This window comes from Euprymna scolopes, chromosome 9, assembly GCF_053919585.1.
Source record: "Euprymna scolopes isolate OS-2025 chromosome 9, ASM5391958v1, whole genome shotgun sequence".
Classification (NCBI taxonomy): domain Eukaryota; kingdom Metazoa; phylum Mollusca; class Cephalopoda; order Sepiida; family Sepiolidae; genus Euprymna; species Euprymna scolopes.
In genome coordinates, this window is record NC_136490.1 from 10253111 (window position 1) to 10271995 (window position 18885).

Consider the following 18885-nt stretch of genomic DNA (forward strand, 5'->3'; position numbering starts at 1 on the left):
AAGATTCAGCATTCCTATCCCGTCGCAGTTAACCATGTGAGGAATACCAGAAGATGAGTTGACCAAAACGTGGTGAAACAACAACAACAACAACAACAACAAATATCAAGATGAGGATAACAGTTAGCAAATAAATTAAGTAAATATCAAAAGCATAGGAAAAAAAAGAGATGTTTTGGACAGTGCATAACTATATATTTATAAAAAGATTGAGATTAGCAACATCACGTCTGTGATGACTTAAATGTCATCAGTGGTTGACTGATGAAACTATCTCCTTCCTAGACACCTGTACTGAGTTTGTTTGTAACCAAGCACTCTCTGATTCATACCATGTTCACTTCCTGCATTCTTTTAGCATTTTGCTCAATGAGGATGGCCGTCACCATTGCAGGCGCTGCCGAGCTAGTCCATTTCGGTATCAACTGCACTACATCCTTCAGGTCTCATTTTTTTTTTTAAACAAATCGATATTAAATCCTTTGATATGTTCGCTGTTCCTTTCCGCATATTATTCAGCTATTTATTTTTTTTCAAAAACAATGTCTGGAATTACTTCGGTGACCATTATATTTTTCCTACCTTCGTTTTGACCGCAAATGCATATCCAAGTGTTAATGAAGTCATTAATTCTGCACCTTTAGAAATGAAATTTCTGTAAATATATTTAAAATTATTCTTACACCATCAGAATATGTGAAACCTTTTTTTTTCTTTATTTTAGTGACCTAATGAACCTTGTTCTCTCTCTCCTTATTTAAGTAACGTGGTGAACCCTCCCCCTCTCTCCTTATTTAAGTGATATTATGAACCCTTCTCCTCACTCTCATTTTAAGTAAGGTAATTGACTTCCCCCCCTTCTATTTTTATTCAAATGACATTAGTAATGACTCCCCTCCCCTGTAAAATTGTTTCTCAATTAGTTTGAAGCAGAATAACATTCTTATCAATTTCATGTTTGAAAAATAAATGAGAACAAAACAGCCAAAAAAAAAATGCTTTTGACAGGAAAGTAATGAGATGTTTTGGCTAAAAAAAATGTGATGTATTTTAAAAAAAGTAATTAAGTACGTAAATTATTTGCGTCTGGAAAATATGAATCAATTTCTTAATCTTTTAAAAAAACATTTTTATTGTATCATATTGCATTTGAAAAATAAAGTAGTTGACTTAAGCGCATTCTTTCGCTATTAGCTTTGTAAGTATGGTATTTTGTATGCGTTTCTATATTTTCATGTGCATAATTCCGCTTGTAAATTGTATTTTGGAATACAGCTGCTAGTCATAAGGGTGGCTAATGTAGCCTATATTTAGTTTACTATGCAAAGAGGGGGTGAAAATCCACCATGAAAATTCAGATACCTACAATTATTTTGAAATTTTAACACTAGACAAACATGAATTAACAGTATTTCCCAAATCTCAGTTTCATTAGTGCATTTTAATTAAGGGTATACACACTACTTCGCATTTAAAAATTAAAATTTTTCAGACTTCAAGTAAATTTGATCCATAATTATAAGCTACCAATTATGGAAGACTCTTTGAATTTCATTTTCACCAGACATTTTAACCCTGCATTAGTCATGGTTAGTTCCAGGAGGTGTTTATACATCCCAATACGAAAATGTTTCTAGTATTATTTTGTAAAATATAGTTATTCTTCTGGTTCATGATATATCTTCAGCCCCGTTGAACAGTTAGAATCACTTATATCTTGTTGATATTAATATATAAAATAATACAATAAAATAAATGATAAAACAAAAAATTTTTTTTTTAATTTTAGTATAATTGTTGCATGCTGGGTGTTATTTTTGAAGTACCAAATATGAGAGTATGTTTCACTGTTCTTATTTAGATGACGACTTATATATTTGTTGTTGTTGATGTTATGTTCGTCTTAGTAGTATCTTAGAGGTCCATGTTGTGTGATCATGTTGTTGGATGTTAGATATTATATATTCATTGTGAGTGTACATATTGTCTTAAGATGTTCATGTTTGTAAGAGATAACATATTGGAGACATAAACAGTTGTACATATAATATAAACACGTTACCCTTCTCATTGTAATGATGAACACAGAAAGACGGCAGTTATAAAAACATGATCATTTATTCTTCGACTGGTCGGAAATGATTCTGTATTTCAGGGATTCCAAGTTGTTACATGGTTATTTCTAAACCCTCTCACTTCCAGAGTGAGCCTTGACTCTAACGGAGAATCGGTCTGAACCTCTCTGCTCCTCTGATCTGACTCCCTTCTCTGGCTTCTCCTAACTCTGATTCTGATTCTCTTCTCTAACTAAATTTATAACTCATGACGTCACTGCATGAGCAGCACGTGTCTCTCAGAACACATGGCATGACATGCCTCGGTGTTTAAGCATGCATTGTTATTCACCTGTTTCTTACAAAGCCGACCCTCTAACCTAATTTTCGTAACCCACTTTACAAATAACATTTTCCATTGTCCGTTTTTAAATTCCTTATTTTAATTTTCATTTTTATAACAGAAACAAAATCCATCATTACATTCCTTTTTCAATAAACAAATATCTAACTATTTTGTGTGAGCTAAACAATGGCAATTCCACATTCCTTATTTTCAATAACATTCTGTATTTATTTTAACTTAGACTTGAAATTGAGAATTCCAATCATAACTTCGCAAGTTCGAATCCTTGACTATCCTATTTCATATTTACATTTAACTAATTCCCTATTTTTTTACTTACATGAAAAGGGGACAGCCCTTATCATGTAATATAATCTTAATACAATGGATTATAATTATTTGTCAAAATCATAGGCTGCAGTTTCCGCCCTTGGATTTTAAAGTTTTCAATGATTGGTCATAAAATATGTTTAAATATATTTTAATGTATGAAGATTTTGGATTTATTCCTTATTGATTATTGTATTGTATCCAATATATAGCATTGGTTTTAAAATGTAAACACAGAACAATAACTTTAGTGCCATTTAAAGATGCCCGCAGAATACAGTTTTTTTTTTTTGATATCTATGATGAACACAATGTTTTCATGAACTTTCAATCTGATTCACCTCCAAGGAAACCTGCGATACAACTGCGCCACACCATGTGTGCTATATCCTCACTGAGTCAGAAGAGTACTGGGAGGTAGGAAAAGAAATAAGTTGCCAACCAGGAATTATGAACACTTAAGCAAAATTAGGGTAACAAAACACACCATGGGACTAACAAAAAACCTGAAATTTTAGACATTTTTTTTTTTTTTTTAAGAATCAAAATCATTTAACAAGGATTTTAATCAAAATGGGAATAAGGATTCTAGATATGTTTAGTATCATACACTGATTTTATTCTTCATAAGGGAGCAGAGACACTGAAAGGGACGGCTAGAATCCTGAAAAGATCTCTTGCTTGGACTCACTAAAATAGGGGTAAATGTCAGACATCTGGTTGGATGTACCATCCCCTAGAAGAAAAAGTTTAAGAAAAATGAAAAAAAAAAAAAAAGTGAAAAACTGTTTTTTTTTAAGAACTAATATTTACCCCTCCTGAGACTGGTATTTTTCTAGTATATATGCGTGTGTGTGTGGTTGCACAGCCATCTCTGAAAACAGATTATTTCTCAAAACAAAACGTCTTCTTCAACACAACGATTTACATATATATTACAAAGGAGTCGCCACTTATCAAGGCCCGGAGGCTACTCGAGAATAAACGTTAATGAGTGTACGATAGGCAATGGGGCAATATTGTAGTAATCGTTAGTCGTGGAAATTTGGTAAATTAGATTGCTTAAGGGGACGGATCATCAAGAACTTTTTTACATTGGATTTGAAGACGACCATATTGTTGTAGTCAGCTGGAAAGCAGAGAAACGGAAAAGAGTTCTACAGGCGTGCAGTTCTAAGGAAGAAACTTTGTTCATGGAATCCATGTTTAGGTTTAGACACAGATAAAGAGTGGAGAAAATTATTGATAGTGGTTTCCACTAGACGAGTGTTTTTGTGAAAGTTTGGCAAGGGGGTACCATAAATTGGAGCTCAGACGAGCACTTTCCATGAAAATAACGATAGAGCAGAGAAAGGCTCGCAACATCTCTTCTGTAGGAAAGAGGTTGCAGGGCATTTTCCACTAGGCTATAAAGTCTATTTTGAACTTTGTCAAGGCAGGATAAGCTGCTTCTAACAGCTCCTGTCCAGATATGGCAACAGTACTCCATTCTACTTGGCTCTTATATAGGTAGAGAATTGCATCGGCAGTGAGATATTTACTAGAGTGGTAGAATGGTTCGACCATTTTTCCAGCGGCCTTGGTAATGGATTACATGTACATGTTCTATTTCAGATCTGGAGTAAAGGTCAAACCAAGAAGCTTGTCAAAACATGGAGCCTCCCTAAGATGAGAGCCATTTATTTCAGTTGATGCTAGACAGGGGTAAGAGCGTTGATGATAGAAAAATAGAAGCTTGGTTTTAGATGCATTAAAATTAACCAGCCACCAATGTCGCCATTGTACCATGTGCTTAAGATCAAAGGAGAAAGAATCAGAGAGATCTTGGCCATTTACAGAATATTGAAACATCAAGACGATTGATTTCAAATTCAAACAAAGAGGACCTATAATTAGTTTCCTTTACCAAAGGCCCTCTTCGGCATCTATTCATGTTTACCTCCCTAGATTTGAATTTGAAACCGATAGTACCAATGTTCATCTGATCTTCTGCAATACATATATAAATAAATATTACGTTCTTATATTTTGATTTTCTTAATAATCGCACACTGCTGGGTTTCTCTTCCACACACACATTATATATATATATATATATATATATATATATAATGTGTGTGTGTGACAATAACTCTATGCTATGCGACAAAGTAGGTTTGAAAGTGATATTAACTGAAATAGTTTTAAGGAAAATAATTTTTTGTGTTTGAACAATGTTCATATCTGAATGAAATGTCAAATATGAAATGAGATATTTCGGAAAACGTGTTGAAACTGAATTGAACTTGTTTTGAGCTTGTCCATATTAAAAATGTATTAACTCTATGGAAACACGACTAATGATTGGAGAGAAATACTCACCAACACAATGAAAAACATGAACGAATATAAAGTCATATTTTATACAAAATCTATTGATTAGTGTGTTGCATGTCGGTTTAACATTGATGATAGCAGTACAAATTTTCTTCATGAAATTCTATCATTTATGTTTCATTCCTTTATTTCGCCTTTGACTGCATCAGTCCAAATGTTTTTCAGCCTGTTCTTTTTTTTTCCTTGGTTACTTTCAACAGCGATGTTTGATCTATTTGTAATGTGGGTACCGTCGCAAAAGAATAAAAAAAAACAAAAATAAATCCGACTTGGCTTTTTTTTTTCTGTTTTAGCAAAAGACATTTATTATCATTACTTTCCATGAGATTAACAAAACCCTGCCATCTCAACACCAGCCTAAAAGTATTTCGCCCCCACCACAGGGTCACCCCTCCATCTCACTCGGCCCACACTTTTTCTTTTTCCCAACCTCACGCTGGTCACAGCCAGTTATTTCTCATCTTTTACTTTACATGTCCATCATCACACACTTTTTTTCTCCACTGGACCATCTACTGTCCTTTTCCTCTTACTTTTGGTGCAAACCCACGAACACTTGATAATTTGCATACGTACTGAAACTGCTGCTAATACCTTCACTAGCCATCTATCCATCAGCTGCTGCTGCTATTTTCACATGTGCTCATACGCGCTCAGTTACATTTCTATTCAACACGTCTTTATAAATAGTGTAAATTTTTATTTATTTATTTTTTTTATTAATAACTGAAAAACAAAGAATAACCTGACTCTTTGATAAAGTTTAAATGCTTTCTTTTAATATCCATAGAAAATCATTTCTGACTTTAAAACACTGAGCAAATGCTCATGCATTAAATGAAGTTATTTACAGCTAATACTTTTACAGAGATTAAAATAATAGCTGCTTGGTTTCAAGTGAAAATCAGTTACAAAAAATTAAGAGGGAAACTTGTTGATATCCGTACAGGCAAAAATAGGAATCCACACCAAAAACTGGGAACAATTATCAAGTAGAATTTTAATTAAAAATAAGAATCTGTTTTATCGTATTTTATCGATTTTCAATTGATAAGAGTAGAAATACCAGTACATCAGAGGAGATAAGTTAGTCTATCACCAAGTAATAATGAATGTCAGATCAGCAAAATATTAAAAAAACTTTTTTTTACTTAAACATTTAATCAATGTTTTCTAATTTTTGGTGAGGAGACTTATTTTTGCATGGTACATAAATATATCATAGAGTTTTTATTTGGAATGTGATTTTCACTTCTGTTCAATACTATAGTATCAATCAAATATTTTTTTGTTTAAATTATAGTTTCATAATATTCTGGAATTCTTTATTCAAATATCAAACGATGATGATAATCTTGTGCCTTGTGAGACAATGGCTTTCTGCATCTGATGCACTGTAAATGCAGGCCACGGTGGATGATAAGGAGGCCTAGGTTTGCCCAGTTACCAGGGTCCTCTTCTTGGCGTAGCTGACAAAGTCCAGTGGAAAGGCAAGCTAATGTTGTCGGAGCTGCAGACGTTGCCAGAAAAGTGTTGCTATGCTTCACTATCTGCCAATCAGGACTTTAAACCAGGTTTTTGCCAGAGTTTAATCCGTTATCTTTTGCGTTTCCCCAAGGCATCCACAAGGCAGTTGGGCTATTTGCCCATAGATGGTGGTTGGTTCATGATTATGATGGAGAAGCAAATGAATTTATACATTATTAAAAACAAAAGACAATATCCACTTATCGTTTGTTGAAAATTTGGAATTTTCAACAAACGATATTGTAATGAAATTTGAATTTTAAAATCCTATTAAAATAAAACAAAAATTTGGTTAACAAAGATATTTATTTTGCAGAATTGTTTTATTTCAAAATTTCTGACGTATTTGAAAGGTTTTTCAGGTGTAAATAATTATTCTTGGATATGTTTGCATTTTATGAAAAAGTTTTTTATTAAAAAAATACTTTAATTTAATCCTCATGTATCACATATAAAAAAATGGCTGATTACTCTTACTAAAAGAATAACTTATTTCCCTTGGTTGATGTTCGTTTTTTGTGACGTGACTTTAAAAATTTCTAGAAAATAGAAAACGGATTAAGTATTTATAAAAAATTAATTTCAGCAAAATACCTTAGTCTATAGCAAATATATATCATGGTAGTCGAATGAAAGCGTACCTACAACCTTGTCTGTTTCTAAACTACTTGTTCAGACATCCTTTTATGCAGATGCAAAACCTAACTGATGTGAGTTGCGAACTCCAAAAGTTTGGTAATGATTGATGTATACTGCCTCTGCTGAATTCTGCAACTTCACCCCCATCATTTTGTTTTCAATACACAAATCTGGACACAAAGCAGGGTCATCCCTCTTTACAAAGCTCTTTTAAAGAAGAAACTTTGTTGGTCTGGTCACGCTGCATCCTGCAATACAGGAGAGTTCATCCACGAGGATCATTTCAAGATTGCCGAAGATGTGCTTACACACTAAAACTGATATAAAACCTACCTCTGATCCACTTGTCCCAGGATTGACTGGTCGTTCCTATCTTGGCTGCTGTCGACCATTATGCATGGTCTGCATGCATCCGGGATGCTGTGTAGTAGTCTATAAAAAGAGCTCAATCCATTTTGAATGAATATCAGCAAATTAAGTCAAATACAATGCTACAACAAAAACAATTGAACGTTAGTGAATTAGAATGAATGTTTGATTTGTCAGCTTAAATGCTATTTATATTAAACTTTCAAATTCAGACCAACATAATTTCATAGTTTTGAAAAATTTATTTTTACGTTTGTTTTATGTCTGTCAAGCTTTCATTTATTTTATGACAGACTAATGCGTTTAATTAACCGAGTAAAAAGTGTAAATGCTTAAATAAAAAAAACAAATTATTTTAAGTTGTTTTAAATAAAATTAATTCTTTCCATCAGATTTTAATGTTTTGTGCGTTTTTTTTTTTCTTCCACAGGTGAGTACCGACAGTCTCCTAATTTCCAAGGTAAGCATTATATTCAGTTCTTTTCTGTTTCTTATTGTTTGGTTTCACCCATTCCTTCACAAATGTTTTTTTTCGTTTGTTTCATCAGCGATTTTCCTTGGTTGCAACATTCACTCATTCACCATTATTGTGTATGTGTGCGTGTATGTGTGTGTATGTGAGTAAGCTTGTTTTATGTGCATATATGCAGTGCCGGATTTAACATATGGTCTGCAACCCAGGGATTCTAAAACAAGGGTGGCTCTAATTTGAATTATTTGAATATTAAAACAATTTTTTTATTTAAAGATAGGGTGTGGTGTTGTAAATATAGAACCAGGGGCATCATATTCTAAATCCGGCTCTGAATGTGTGTGTTCACCTGCTACACATTGATCTTGTAATTGAGAGAGAGTAAAAGCACTTGTAAGAAATGTATTGTCTCAGCACAAGAAAAAAAATAACATTGAAAAAAATTTGGAGCTAAACACACTTTCAGTTGCATAAAAACAAGTGACAATAAGGACCAAGTGGCATGTGTGATGCGAACTATGGACTCTTTAACCGAGTTCAAATCCAATTAGATCTTTTTCATTTCATATACCACAATACCATCAGCAAAGATATGATAATAGCAACTTGTGTTTAATGACTCATATAAAAATAGTTTTGATGTTAAATAAATCTAAAAGGGTTGATACACCATAAAGCAAACTATTAAATTACAATAAACGAAACATAAACGTTCTACTAAATAATATTAGATATGGAAAATGATTTTTATCTTTGAAAATAAGTTTGCTGCTCCTCCCCAGTTTCCTATTGATCAATAGGTATGTGTGATAAGGTTTCAGAAAATACATAGCACGTCTCCACCCAACATTTGCAGACACTTCCATGAGAAATTCACCTGAAGAAAATTTCAGTTTGAGAAATGTATACATTGACTCCAACTGTTTTCTCTTTATAGAAGTTTTTTTTTTACGCACCCATTTCTACCTCACAAAACAGACTCAGTTATATATGGGTCGTTCCAAAAGTAAAGCCTTCTGCTTTTTTTAACTCAAAAAGTTGAAGAGCTACGAAGACGGGAATGGTACCATTAAAACAAGCAACCTTTTGTGATTCATAGTCGCCAATACACAGCAATTCAATAACGAATCTCGACTTTTGACACATATCTATGGCAGGGCTTGCTTTCTTTGAGTCTCACATTGTCAATATCCACAATAAAGAGATGAAACTTTTAGGTTATAAATGCACGAGTTAATTCATCCTAATAAAATTTTCAATCTTCTCTGATCCATTCAGGTGGGAAAAAACAAGAGGTATTAATTTTGGAACGCCTCTTTGTGTGTGTGTGTGTATATATATATATATATTTGATACAAAATTTTCATATGACTATAGAAAGGTCTTATTTATTTTTAAGCATGGCGAATTAAAAAGTAAAGACTATATATGTCATCCACAGATAGAGTATTTCGCTGTATCATAGATCTTCAGTGCAAGTAGACAAGCAAGAGCCTCAAGTTAGGATTGAAACTTGACAATCTACTGACAGTTTGTGCTTCTAACCCCTACGCTATCACTGAATGTAAACAAAATATCAATGCAAGCATACGTGTGCGTGTACACACACACACACACACACACACTACATTACATATGTATTTTTATTCCATTTTAGTGTTTGAACTTTCAATCTAAGTAGTACCTATTGATATCAACCTGCAGTATTTAAGTAGAAAATCTTAAGGTTACCTAAGTTATTTAGATTTTTAGCTGTTTCATATAAAAGTTTAAATTCAAAAATTTACCAAACCGAAGAATTGAAATTCCTATCAATTTGTGTTAAAAATTGGCCAATGCAGCAAGTTGAAATTAAAGAATGCATTATTTTATTTTTTTGCTGCATTTGGTATTCATAATAATTTTATTTTTACTTACTTAAATCAGTCGATGTGGTAAATTGAAATGAGAGAAAGCATTTGAAGACGTCAAACATTTACATTTTTGATAGATTAGATTTAAACTTTCTGTAAATAAAACATAATACACTCTTATTTTCAGATTTTTCTTTATAATAGAGCACTCTGCTTGAATAGTTTTTTCCAAAAAATATAACTAATATATATATATATATATATATATATATATATATAATATGCTTAGTAAGTACCTCTTGTGATGATCAATGTTGTAACGAAGCGTTGCGATTAGGTTCATTTTATTGTTATACTAGCATTTCAGCCCGGCGTTGCCCGGGTGTTTGGAGGTGTATGTTGAGCCCCCCCCCCAAAAAAAAACAGAAAATGTGTCAATTTTTTTAAAACTTTAACCCCTATTATGACCCCTTTACATGTATTGTTTTTGGCTCAACTCAAGTTAAGTTAGATCCATGTCCCAGGAACCTACATCTAAAATTTCAAGTGTTTAGACCCAAAATGATCGGAGGAGTTTGGTAGAGTTCTCAAAGGTTGAATCGTTGAACTTTGACCCCTTAACAACCAAATTTCTGGCCGAAAACCGATCACATAGATTTTCCCAAATCTCAGTACCCTGTATATCAAATTTCGAGTCTGTAAACTGAAAATTGACAGTTATTTTGTAGGAAAATGTACACACACACAGACACGTTCACGTTTCTAGATAAAACAAAAATATATGCGTACTATCATGGGCGCCCGGCGTTGCCCGGGTATTTGGAGGTGTATGTTAAGCAAAAAAAGAAACAAAAAGCGGTCAATTTTTTTAAACTTTTGACCCCTTAAAATTTATTGTTTTGGGCTCAAGTTAAGTTATTAAGTTCGATCCATGTCCAAAGAACCTATATCTAAAATTTCAAGTGTTTAGACCATAAATTGTCGGAGGAGTTTGGTAGAGTTCTCAAAAATCAAATCATTGAACTTTAACCTCTTAATCCCCCAATCTCTGGCCAAAAACCGATCACATCGATTTTTCTAAATTTCAGTACCATGTATATCAAATTTCGAGTCCTACAGATTGACAGAGTTATTGCGTAGGGAAATGTACACACACACACACACACACACACACACAGAAACTTTCTTTTTAGATATGGATTATTTGATTTAAATTGACAGGCCATGGCTTTAGTATTTGCAACACATCTATCTCCAAATACCTAACATCAGTGTGTGTCCAATTTGCCTCATTGAAGGTATTGATTCATGAGAGGAAACAAATATTTTTTATGCCTACAACAAATTTAATCTGAGCATCTAGCGATGGGAGTTCTATTTTAAACTGAAATAACTGATGGACAAAGCCTTTTATAAACATGCATAGACTTTTTCTTTTTTTTTTTCTTTTTGTTAAAAAAAAAATAAATATTGCAAAAGAAAAAAAATCCAACATGTTTGTCGTGTCATTCAAACTTGGCCAAACATTTGTAAATCTCTTTTTTAATTGTCTCCTCGTGATGTTTGATGAATCTAAACAGCAAATGAGTGGAAGAATTTGTTGCTTTTGATGCTATTTCTGTGAATTCCGTTCTAAGAGAAAGCATTGTTTTAATCATGGATAATTCACTGACGAAGAAATGTCTGATTACATTGCGATTCGCTTCACTAACCAAACTTTGCCAAACAATTCTGTCTCCAATTTTCAAATTTACTAAGATTATCTCCCCTTCCTTTATCATGTCAATCATCCAGCGCTAATAAATCTCATGACATTTGAAGAGTTTCCGATATTTTCCAAAAATAAAAATAAATAAAAATGCACAAAAATTTCTCACAAATATTTCAACAACAAAAATTGAAATCTTCCAAGAAGGAAATGTTTGTCTGTTAGAAATTGAGAGCCGACATTTGTTTATTTTTTTGAATCAAAAATAAAAATGTCTCTGAAAAGAAAAAACAAGAAAAACACAGATTTTCTATCCAAACTTTTATGGGAATGATTCTATCAAAATTACTTTTTAAAAATATTTCATCGCAAATTTTGAATGATATTTTGTCTAAACTTAACATTTCACAAAAACACACACACATATTGTGTGTGTGCGTAAACAGATATTAAGAAATGTTGCTTATATTTTTGCATAAAAACTAAAATATATGTACACACATTCATTGTAGACATAAAGCATGGCTTAATTCATCCATTTAAAGTGCTGCATATCTATCTATGCATACTAGCAGCTCAGCCCGGCTTTGCTCAGACCCTATGTACTGTTACTTAGACCCAAATTGGCAGAGGAGTTTGCCAGAGTCTGCAAAGGTCAAATCTTTTCACTTTGACCTTTTGGCAGCCAAAATTTTGCTCAGAATCTGATTAAAAAGCTTGCTGCATGTCTGAATGCACTTTATGTAAAATTTCAAATGTTTAGACCCAAAATTGGCTGAATAGTTTGCTATAGATTGCAAAGGTAAAATCTTTTGAACTTTGACCCCTTGACAACCAAATCTACGACCAAAACCCGATCAAAAAGCTTGCCCTATGTCTGAATACACTTCATATAAAATTTCAAAGGTTTAGACCAAAAATTGGCTGAGTAAATTGTTAGAGACCGCAGAGGTCATTTTTTTTTTTTTTTTTAAATTTTGACCCCTTTTAACATTTATTGTTTTGGGCTCAAATCAAATTAAAAAGTTTGATCCATGTCCAAGTAACCTACATCTAAAATTTGAAGTGTTTAGACACAAAATTGGCGGCGGAGTTTGTAGAATTTTCAAAGGTCAACTCATTGAACTTTGACCTCTTGACAGCTAAGTTTTTGGCTGAAAACTGATTAAAGATTTCCCCAAATCTCAATAACCCTTATGGCAAATCTCGAGTCTGTTAACTGAAAATTGACAGTAGTTTGGTAGGGAAATGTACAAATACACAGACAATTTCACTTTATATATATATATATATATATATATATATATATATATATATATATATATGGTGTTTAGATTCATTGCGAGGTAATGAATGGTTCCAGTTTGATAATGCGTGATACTGGAGTAGGTTTAATAGAGTTGCTACATATAAATTGAATAAGGAATTGACTGGAGATTACAAAGACTGAAACCACGACTTGTCAATTTAAATCAAATAATCCATATGTAACATAATGAAATGAAATGTAACATAATGAAATGAAATGTAACATAATGAAATGAACCTAATCGCAACGCTTCATTACAACATCGATCATCACAAGAGTTTCTTGTGCACGGAAATACCGATACTGTTGATATTAATACATGCGCAAACATAAATTTCTCACACACACACACACACACACACACACACATATGAGAGATAAATGATAGTTTGTAGACAGTTAAATGAATTGTGATTGTCATTTTCTCGCAGTGCATTCTTCTTCAAAAGAAGGATGCAAGAAACCGTCAGTCACCAAGCAACGTTCCCTATGTACAAAATTAAATATAAACCAGCTCTATCACTTATATTGAGCACTGTTAAAAATATAGCAGCTAATGTAACTAGTGTGTAGGTGTGCATATATATATATATATCCTTTGTGTTTTGATCCATCTTTTTAATCTGATCTCTAACATCTATTGTCTTTTTCTCCAAATTTTTATTCAACAATTATTTGTTCACAGCTTTATTCCAAAACACGTGTGTGTGTGATAAGCTTAAGAGAAAGAAAATGATACATTTTGGGGACTTGTTCGGAATATCACTACTGGCAAATTGATTGCATGAATAAAAAAATATGCATGCAAAATTGATAAAAAATATTCTTCACCAGAGATTTTGTATTCCTTAGTCTCCAAATCAACAATCTCGACCATTCTTGTAATGAGCTTTTCCTTGTTGATTGCAGACACATTGTATTGCTTTCCACAGACGAACATTTTGTGGAGACAAACTCTGCTCATGGAATTGTTTATTTTTAGGCACTGATACAGTGCGAGGAAGTTGTTGGTAATTAAAACTGCTGTTGATATATTGTTACACCCTTGGTCCGGGTTTAAATGCAGAGCAGTAACTTTAACTCCGGGATACGGACTTCGGGTTAATGTGTGCATTCGGCTTGGAGTAGGGGAATTTACCACCAGGGATGGCTTCTCGGCTGGTTCCCTGAATCCAGTCGAGTGTAAGCAAATTTAATTATATACCAAATTTTCCCGGGTCTCTAATAAAAACAGTGAGGAGCGAAGCATGCAAAAAGGAGGCAAAAAAATTCAATATGAAATAATGAGGAGATCGGAGGCAGAAATATAGTTTATGTATTCTTTTTTATTTGGGTTTTATTTATCTTTTTTGTATACAAAAAACAAATAAGCAAACCAAAAATAACCCAGGATTGAAAGTGGCGAAAAAAAAAAGAGTTCATTGATGATGGAGGAGAAAGAGTGGTCGCTATTAATTCCAGAGGAAAAGGGGGTATTAGTTCAGAGATGGGGTCAACAATTCATTTAATGGTACATCTGCACAATAATCTTCGGTCGAGTATCTGCTGGATTGCAAACACAAAAGTCTTTTTGGTGGGGGGAAAGATGATAAATTCACAAACCTGTTTCTCCCAAATCAAGGATCCTTATTTCCATTTCGGGATAATGTTACCGCATATAACATTTCTTTTTTTCTTCTTTTTTTAAAATTTCATTGTCCTCTCCATTGTTTTTCTTTCCGGAGCCCAATGAAAAAAAAAAAGAAAAACATTCGTCACTCATTATGGACAACTCAGATTCAACGGTATAACCCTTTTTCCTTTTGAAGGTATCATTCGCTTTATCGCCTCTGATTCTATGAGCCAAGAAAAAAAACATCGCCTTCCCTCGCTGCCAAAACGCGAACCCGGACTGCCCCTCTTTAGCTGCTGCTCGTGTTCCCTACAACCTCGGCATGACCTCACATTGATCTCCCAAAATAACTTGACCCCAGCAGCGTCGGGTCATTTTCCCTCTGCCATAGACTTACGTCCATTCTTTGACTTGCGTCCATTCTCGGGTCTCAGTCCCCCCCCCTCCCACTAGCCGCCTTTGGAATGCTGTTTTTCTCTAACAGAGTTGTTGTAATTAATTTACGGTCAAATGAATTTTGCAAGAATTGTTTTGCTCCCAAATAATTTTTTTTTACCATGCTAAAACTTTTAAATCAGTAAATTATAGAGAAAAACGTTAAAAAATTTAAAACGATAAATTATAGAGAGAAACGTTAAAAAATTTAAAACGATAAATTATAGAGAGAAACGTTAAAAAATTTAAAACGATAAATTATAGAGAGAAACGTTAAAAAATTTAAAACGATAAATTATAGAGAAAAGTAGATGAGTTCTATAAATAATTGAAGAAAGAAGATAATTTATTGAAATCTTTTGCATATTTTTTATTTATTTGCGGACTGTTATCCTCATAATTGTTGTTTCACAACGTTTTGCCCAATTATTCCTCTGACCTTCATCAGATGATTTACCGTGATAGGATAGGAATGCTGAATCTCTTAACTGTATCTTCAGTAAGTATTGCTTTCCATAGTCGTTGTTGGCTTACCGCGTTTTTTCGCCAACTAATCCTCTGGCCTGGTTTAAGTAGGATTGAAACCACTATCTTCAGACAATGCTCACCTGGAACCGTAAAAGTTGACGCCTCTATCCACTACGCCACCGTTAACCACCTGATGAAGGCCAGAGGAATAGTTGGCCGAAACGTTGTGAAACAACAACAACGAAGGTGAGGATAACAGTCCACAAATAAATAAAAAGTTTTACCGTTTTATTTCTTTTAAAAGAAATCGAAATTAAGAAATGGGAAAAATGCTTTTAGATGGTTTTGACTTACGGGTTGTTGCAACTTGCTCACGCAGACCAGAAAATACGATCGTCCTAATCCAGTAGCTTCTTTCCAAGAACTATACGTTTGTGGAGTTCTCCTACTGTTGTATTTCTCCTATCTATAACCTTAGTTTTTCTAATGACTTTGTTAATTATCTTTTGTTTTTTTAACGTTAACAAATAGCTTCATACCTTGCTTGCAGCGACTTGTATTAAGTATAAGCTTCGTTTATTTTATAAATAGTAGTGTTGGGACGATTTATCAGAATCGGGAATCGAAAAAATCGGAGCTTTGTGGGGTATCAGAATCAGAAAAATGTGTGCCTATTTCTTGATGCCAAAAAGATTTTTATTTGATTTTCTTTAAAGAAAAATTTTCCACTGCTAATAGTAATAAAACAATGAATATCTATTGATTATAAACTGTTAGTAAAACTAAAATAATGAATATCTATTGATTATAAACTATTAGTAAAACTAAAATAATGAATATCTATTGATTATAAACTATTAGTAAAACTAAAATAATGAATATCTATTGATTATAAATTATTAGTAAAACTAAAATAATGAATATCTATTGATTATAAACTGTTAGTAAAACTAAAATAATGAATATCTATTGATTATAAACTATTAGTAAAACTAAAATAATGAATATCTATTGATTATAAACTATTAGTAAAACTAAAATAATGAATATCTATTGATTATAAACTGTTAGTAAAACTAAAATAATGAATATCTATTGATTATAAACTATTAGTAAAACTAAAACAATGAATATCTATTGATTATAAACTGTTAGTAAAACTAAAATAATGAATATCTATTGATTATAAACTATTAGTAAAACTAAAATAATGAATATCTATTGATTATAAACTATTAGTAAAACTAAAATAATGAATATCTATTGATTATAAACTATTAGTAAAACTAAAATAATGAATATCTATTGATTATAAACTATTAGTAAAACTAAAATAATGAATATCTGTTGATTATAAACTATTAGTAAAACTAAAATCGACAGATCATCCCTCATAAAGGTATCTTTACGTTTGAGAAAATATATACACATTTAACATGTTTTTACAGTAATCGTGTAAAATAATTGGCACTGTAGTTAAGCGACCTGAAGCCTATTCAGAACCAGATGGGTGACTATTTGGGAATACTAGGCTACCTATGTTGGAGGACCTTTAAGATCACCTTGCAAGAATTGCAAAAATCTAATATTGTCACGTTCCCTGATCGGGATATACATGTGACTGGTTTCCACTTGTGAATGACCCAACCTGCCTAGGGTGTTTTTTTTTTTTTTTCAATCTAAAGTCTGATACACCACACAATATGCAAATATGCTGTAATAACTTACGTGGTAGAGAGAGTGGGTCCTATTCTTCATGAGGCATGATCCATATTAGCAAGAGAACCCCCCCTTTTTTTTAAATTTTATTCTAGTTCCCCCCTAACAATGGACGTAAAGGAAAGGGGATACTATTTAGGAGTATGCCAAGGAAAGATTTAGAAGATGTTGATTTACGTTACATTTGAACTTCTGCATTTAAGTACAATCAGGGAAGCAGGTAGCAGGAAGGGAATTCCAAAGTTTAGCTGCTCGAGGGAAGAAACTATTAGAGTAGAAAACTTCCTGGCATTTAGGGACCTCAACAGTGAAGGGGTGTGATTTTGTTGCTAAGCAGGTTTGTCAGTTATATGTACGTTGAGGGGGCACAAGTGTAACGAGTTCATCAGAGCATTTTAGGTAAGTGTCATGATTTTGTATAATTATTTAAAGTTTATGCATTTAATTTGCCAGTCTGAAGATTTCCTTAAAAGTGTAACTTTGTGTGTTCCATTGACTTCCTGCACCAAATGCATCCATTCCTCCTTCAATATCAATTCACAATTCGTTTCTCTTCATCAATCAAATGTTTTTTTTTTGTTTTCTTTAAAATTCCAGTACTCCTTCCCCTCCAGCCCTGATTTTTCTTCAGTTGTTTTTCTTAGAGAATATTCACTTTTATTTTATTTCCATATCAATTTCTCCTTGAAATTCATCCAAATTCTTTCACAGAAATCTCCAAATTGAAGAATTTTTTGATTGATGATTGACTTTGTTATTGATTTTGGAATTGTTCTTTCAGTGTTTATTTTGTTGATGAGTCTTTGACTACACTTCCTTATAAATGTGGAATATTGCTACACGCTTCTTTTCACCCAACACAATTGCTCAAGCCATTATGTTAAAATGGAATTGTATCAGAATAAACGACCAAATCTTATTTTGGTAGCACCATTTTCGGGCACCTCATTTCATATTTACTATTTTTACATACTGCGATATTTTATTTATTATATATATATACATATATATAATATTATATGTATATGTGTGTATATTTTTTGAAGAATGTTAAAATTTTTTCACTAAGGCTTGAGATTAGTGATATTTGTTTTTTAATTAACTGTCATAAAAAGCCAAAATGGTCCAGAAATGGAGAATAATATTACAGTAAATTTATATGCGAAACTGCTCTACCTTAAATTTTTAAATAATGATTTCCTTTTTCCATTTCACTTAAAAGTTGAATTTCATTTTTAGCAAGTGGTTTTTAGCAGAAGGTCTGAATCTACAATTTTATGCAAAAAATTTCCTTTCTGGACAAGAAACACATTTTTATTAACATTTTCAAAGAAATGTTAGGCGAAATGAAACTGATCAAATAACAAATATACAAGTTGAACACTAATTTTAAGTTTCTCCGAAGGGAATAAGATTTCTTTGTTTCAGAAACTTCTAGTAAATAATTATTTTTAGATAAGCATGTAAACAATATCCTCTATTAAAAAAATGTCTGGAACATTTATAAAAGTCTGTCCACTAAAACTAGCAAAAAGAAACTATGACGTTATCTCAATTGATGGTTCATTTTTAAATAATGTTAAAATATTCAACAATAATAAATTTTAGATAGAAGTGAAATCAAGAAAATATTTTCACAACTTTACAATTATTAATTCTTTTTGAAAT

At 32.4% G+C, this 18885-nt stretch overlaps 1 protein-coding gene across 16 annotated transcripts in view; it reads left to right on the forward strand.

Moving 5' to 3' along the window:
- LOC145284430 (lachesin-like) overlaps positions 1 to 18885 on the forward strand; it is a 1332212-nt gene that overhangs the window by 861088 nt on the left and 452239 nt on the right. For 10 of the 16 annotated variants that reach the window (XM_080133226.1, XM_080133240.1, XM_080133228.1 and 7 more), the window contains one exon: positions 8072 to 8101. The exons of the other annotated variants lie outside the window; for them this stretch is intronic. In XM_080133226.1, coding sequence (XP_079989352.1) covers positions 8072 to 8101 — 30 coding nt within the window. The remainder of the gene's footprint in view (positions 1 to 8071; positions 8102 to 18885) is intronic. 16 annotated transcript variants of the gene reach the window in all.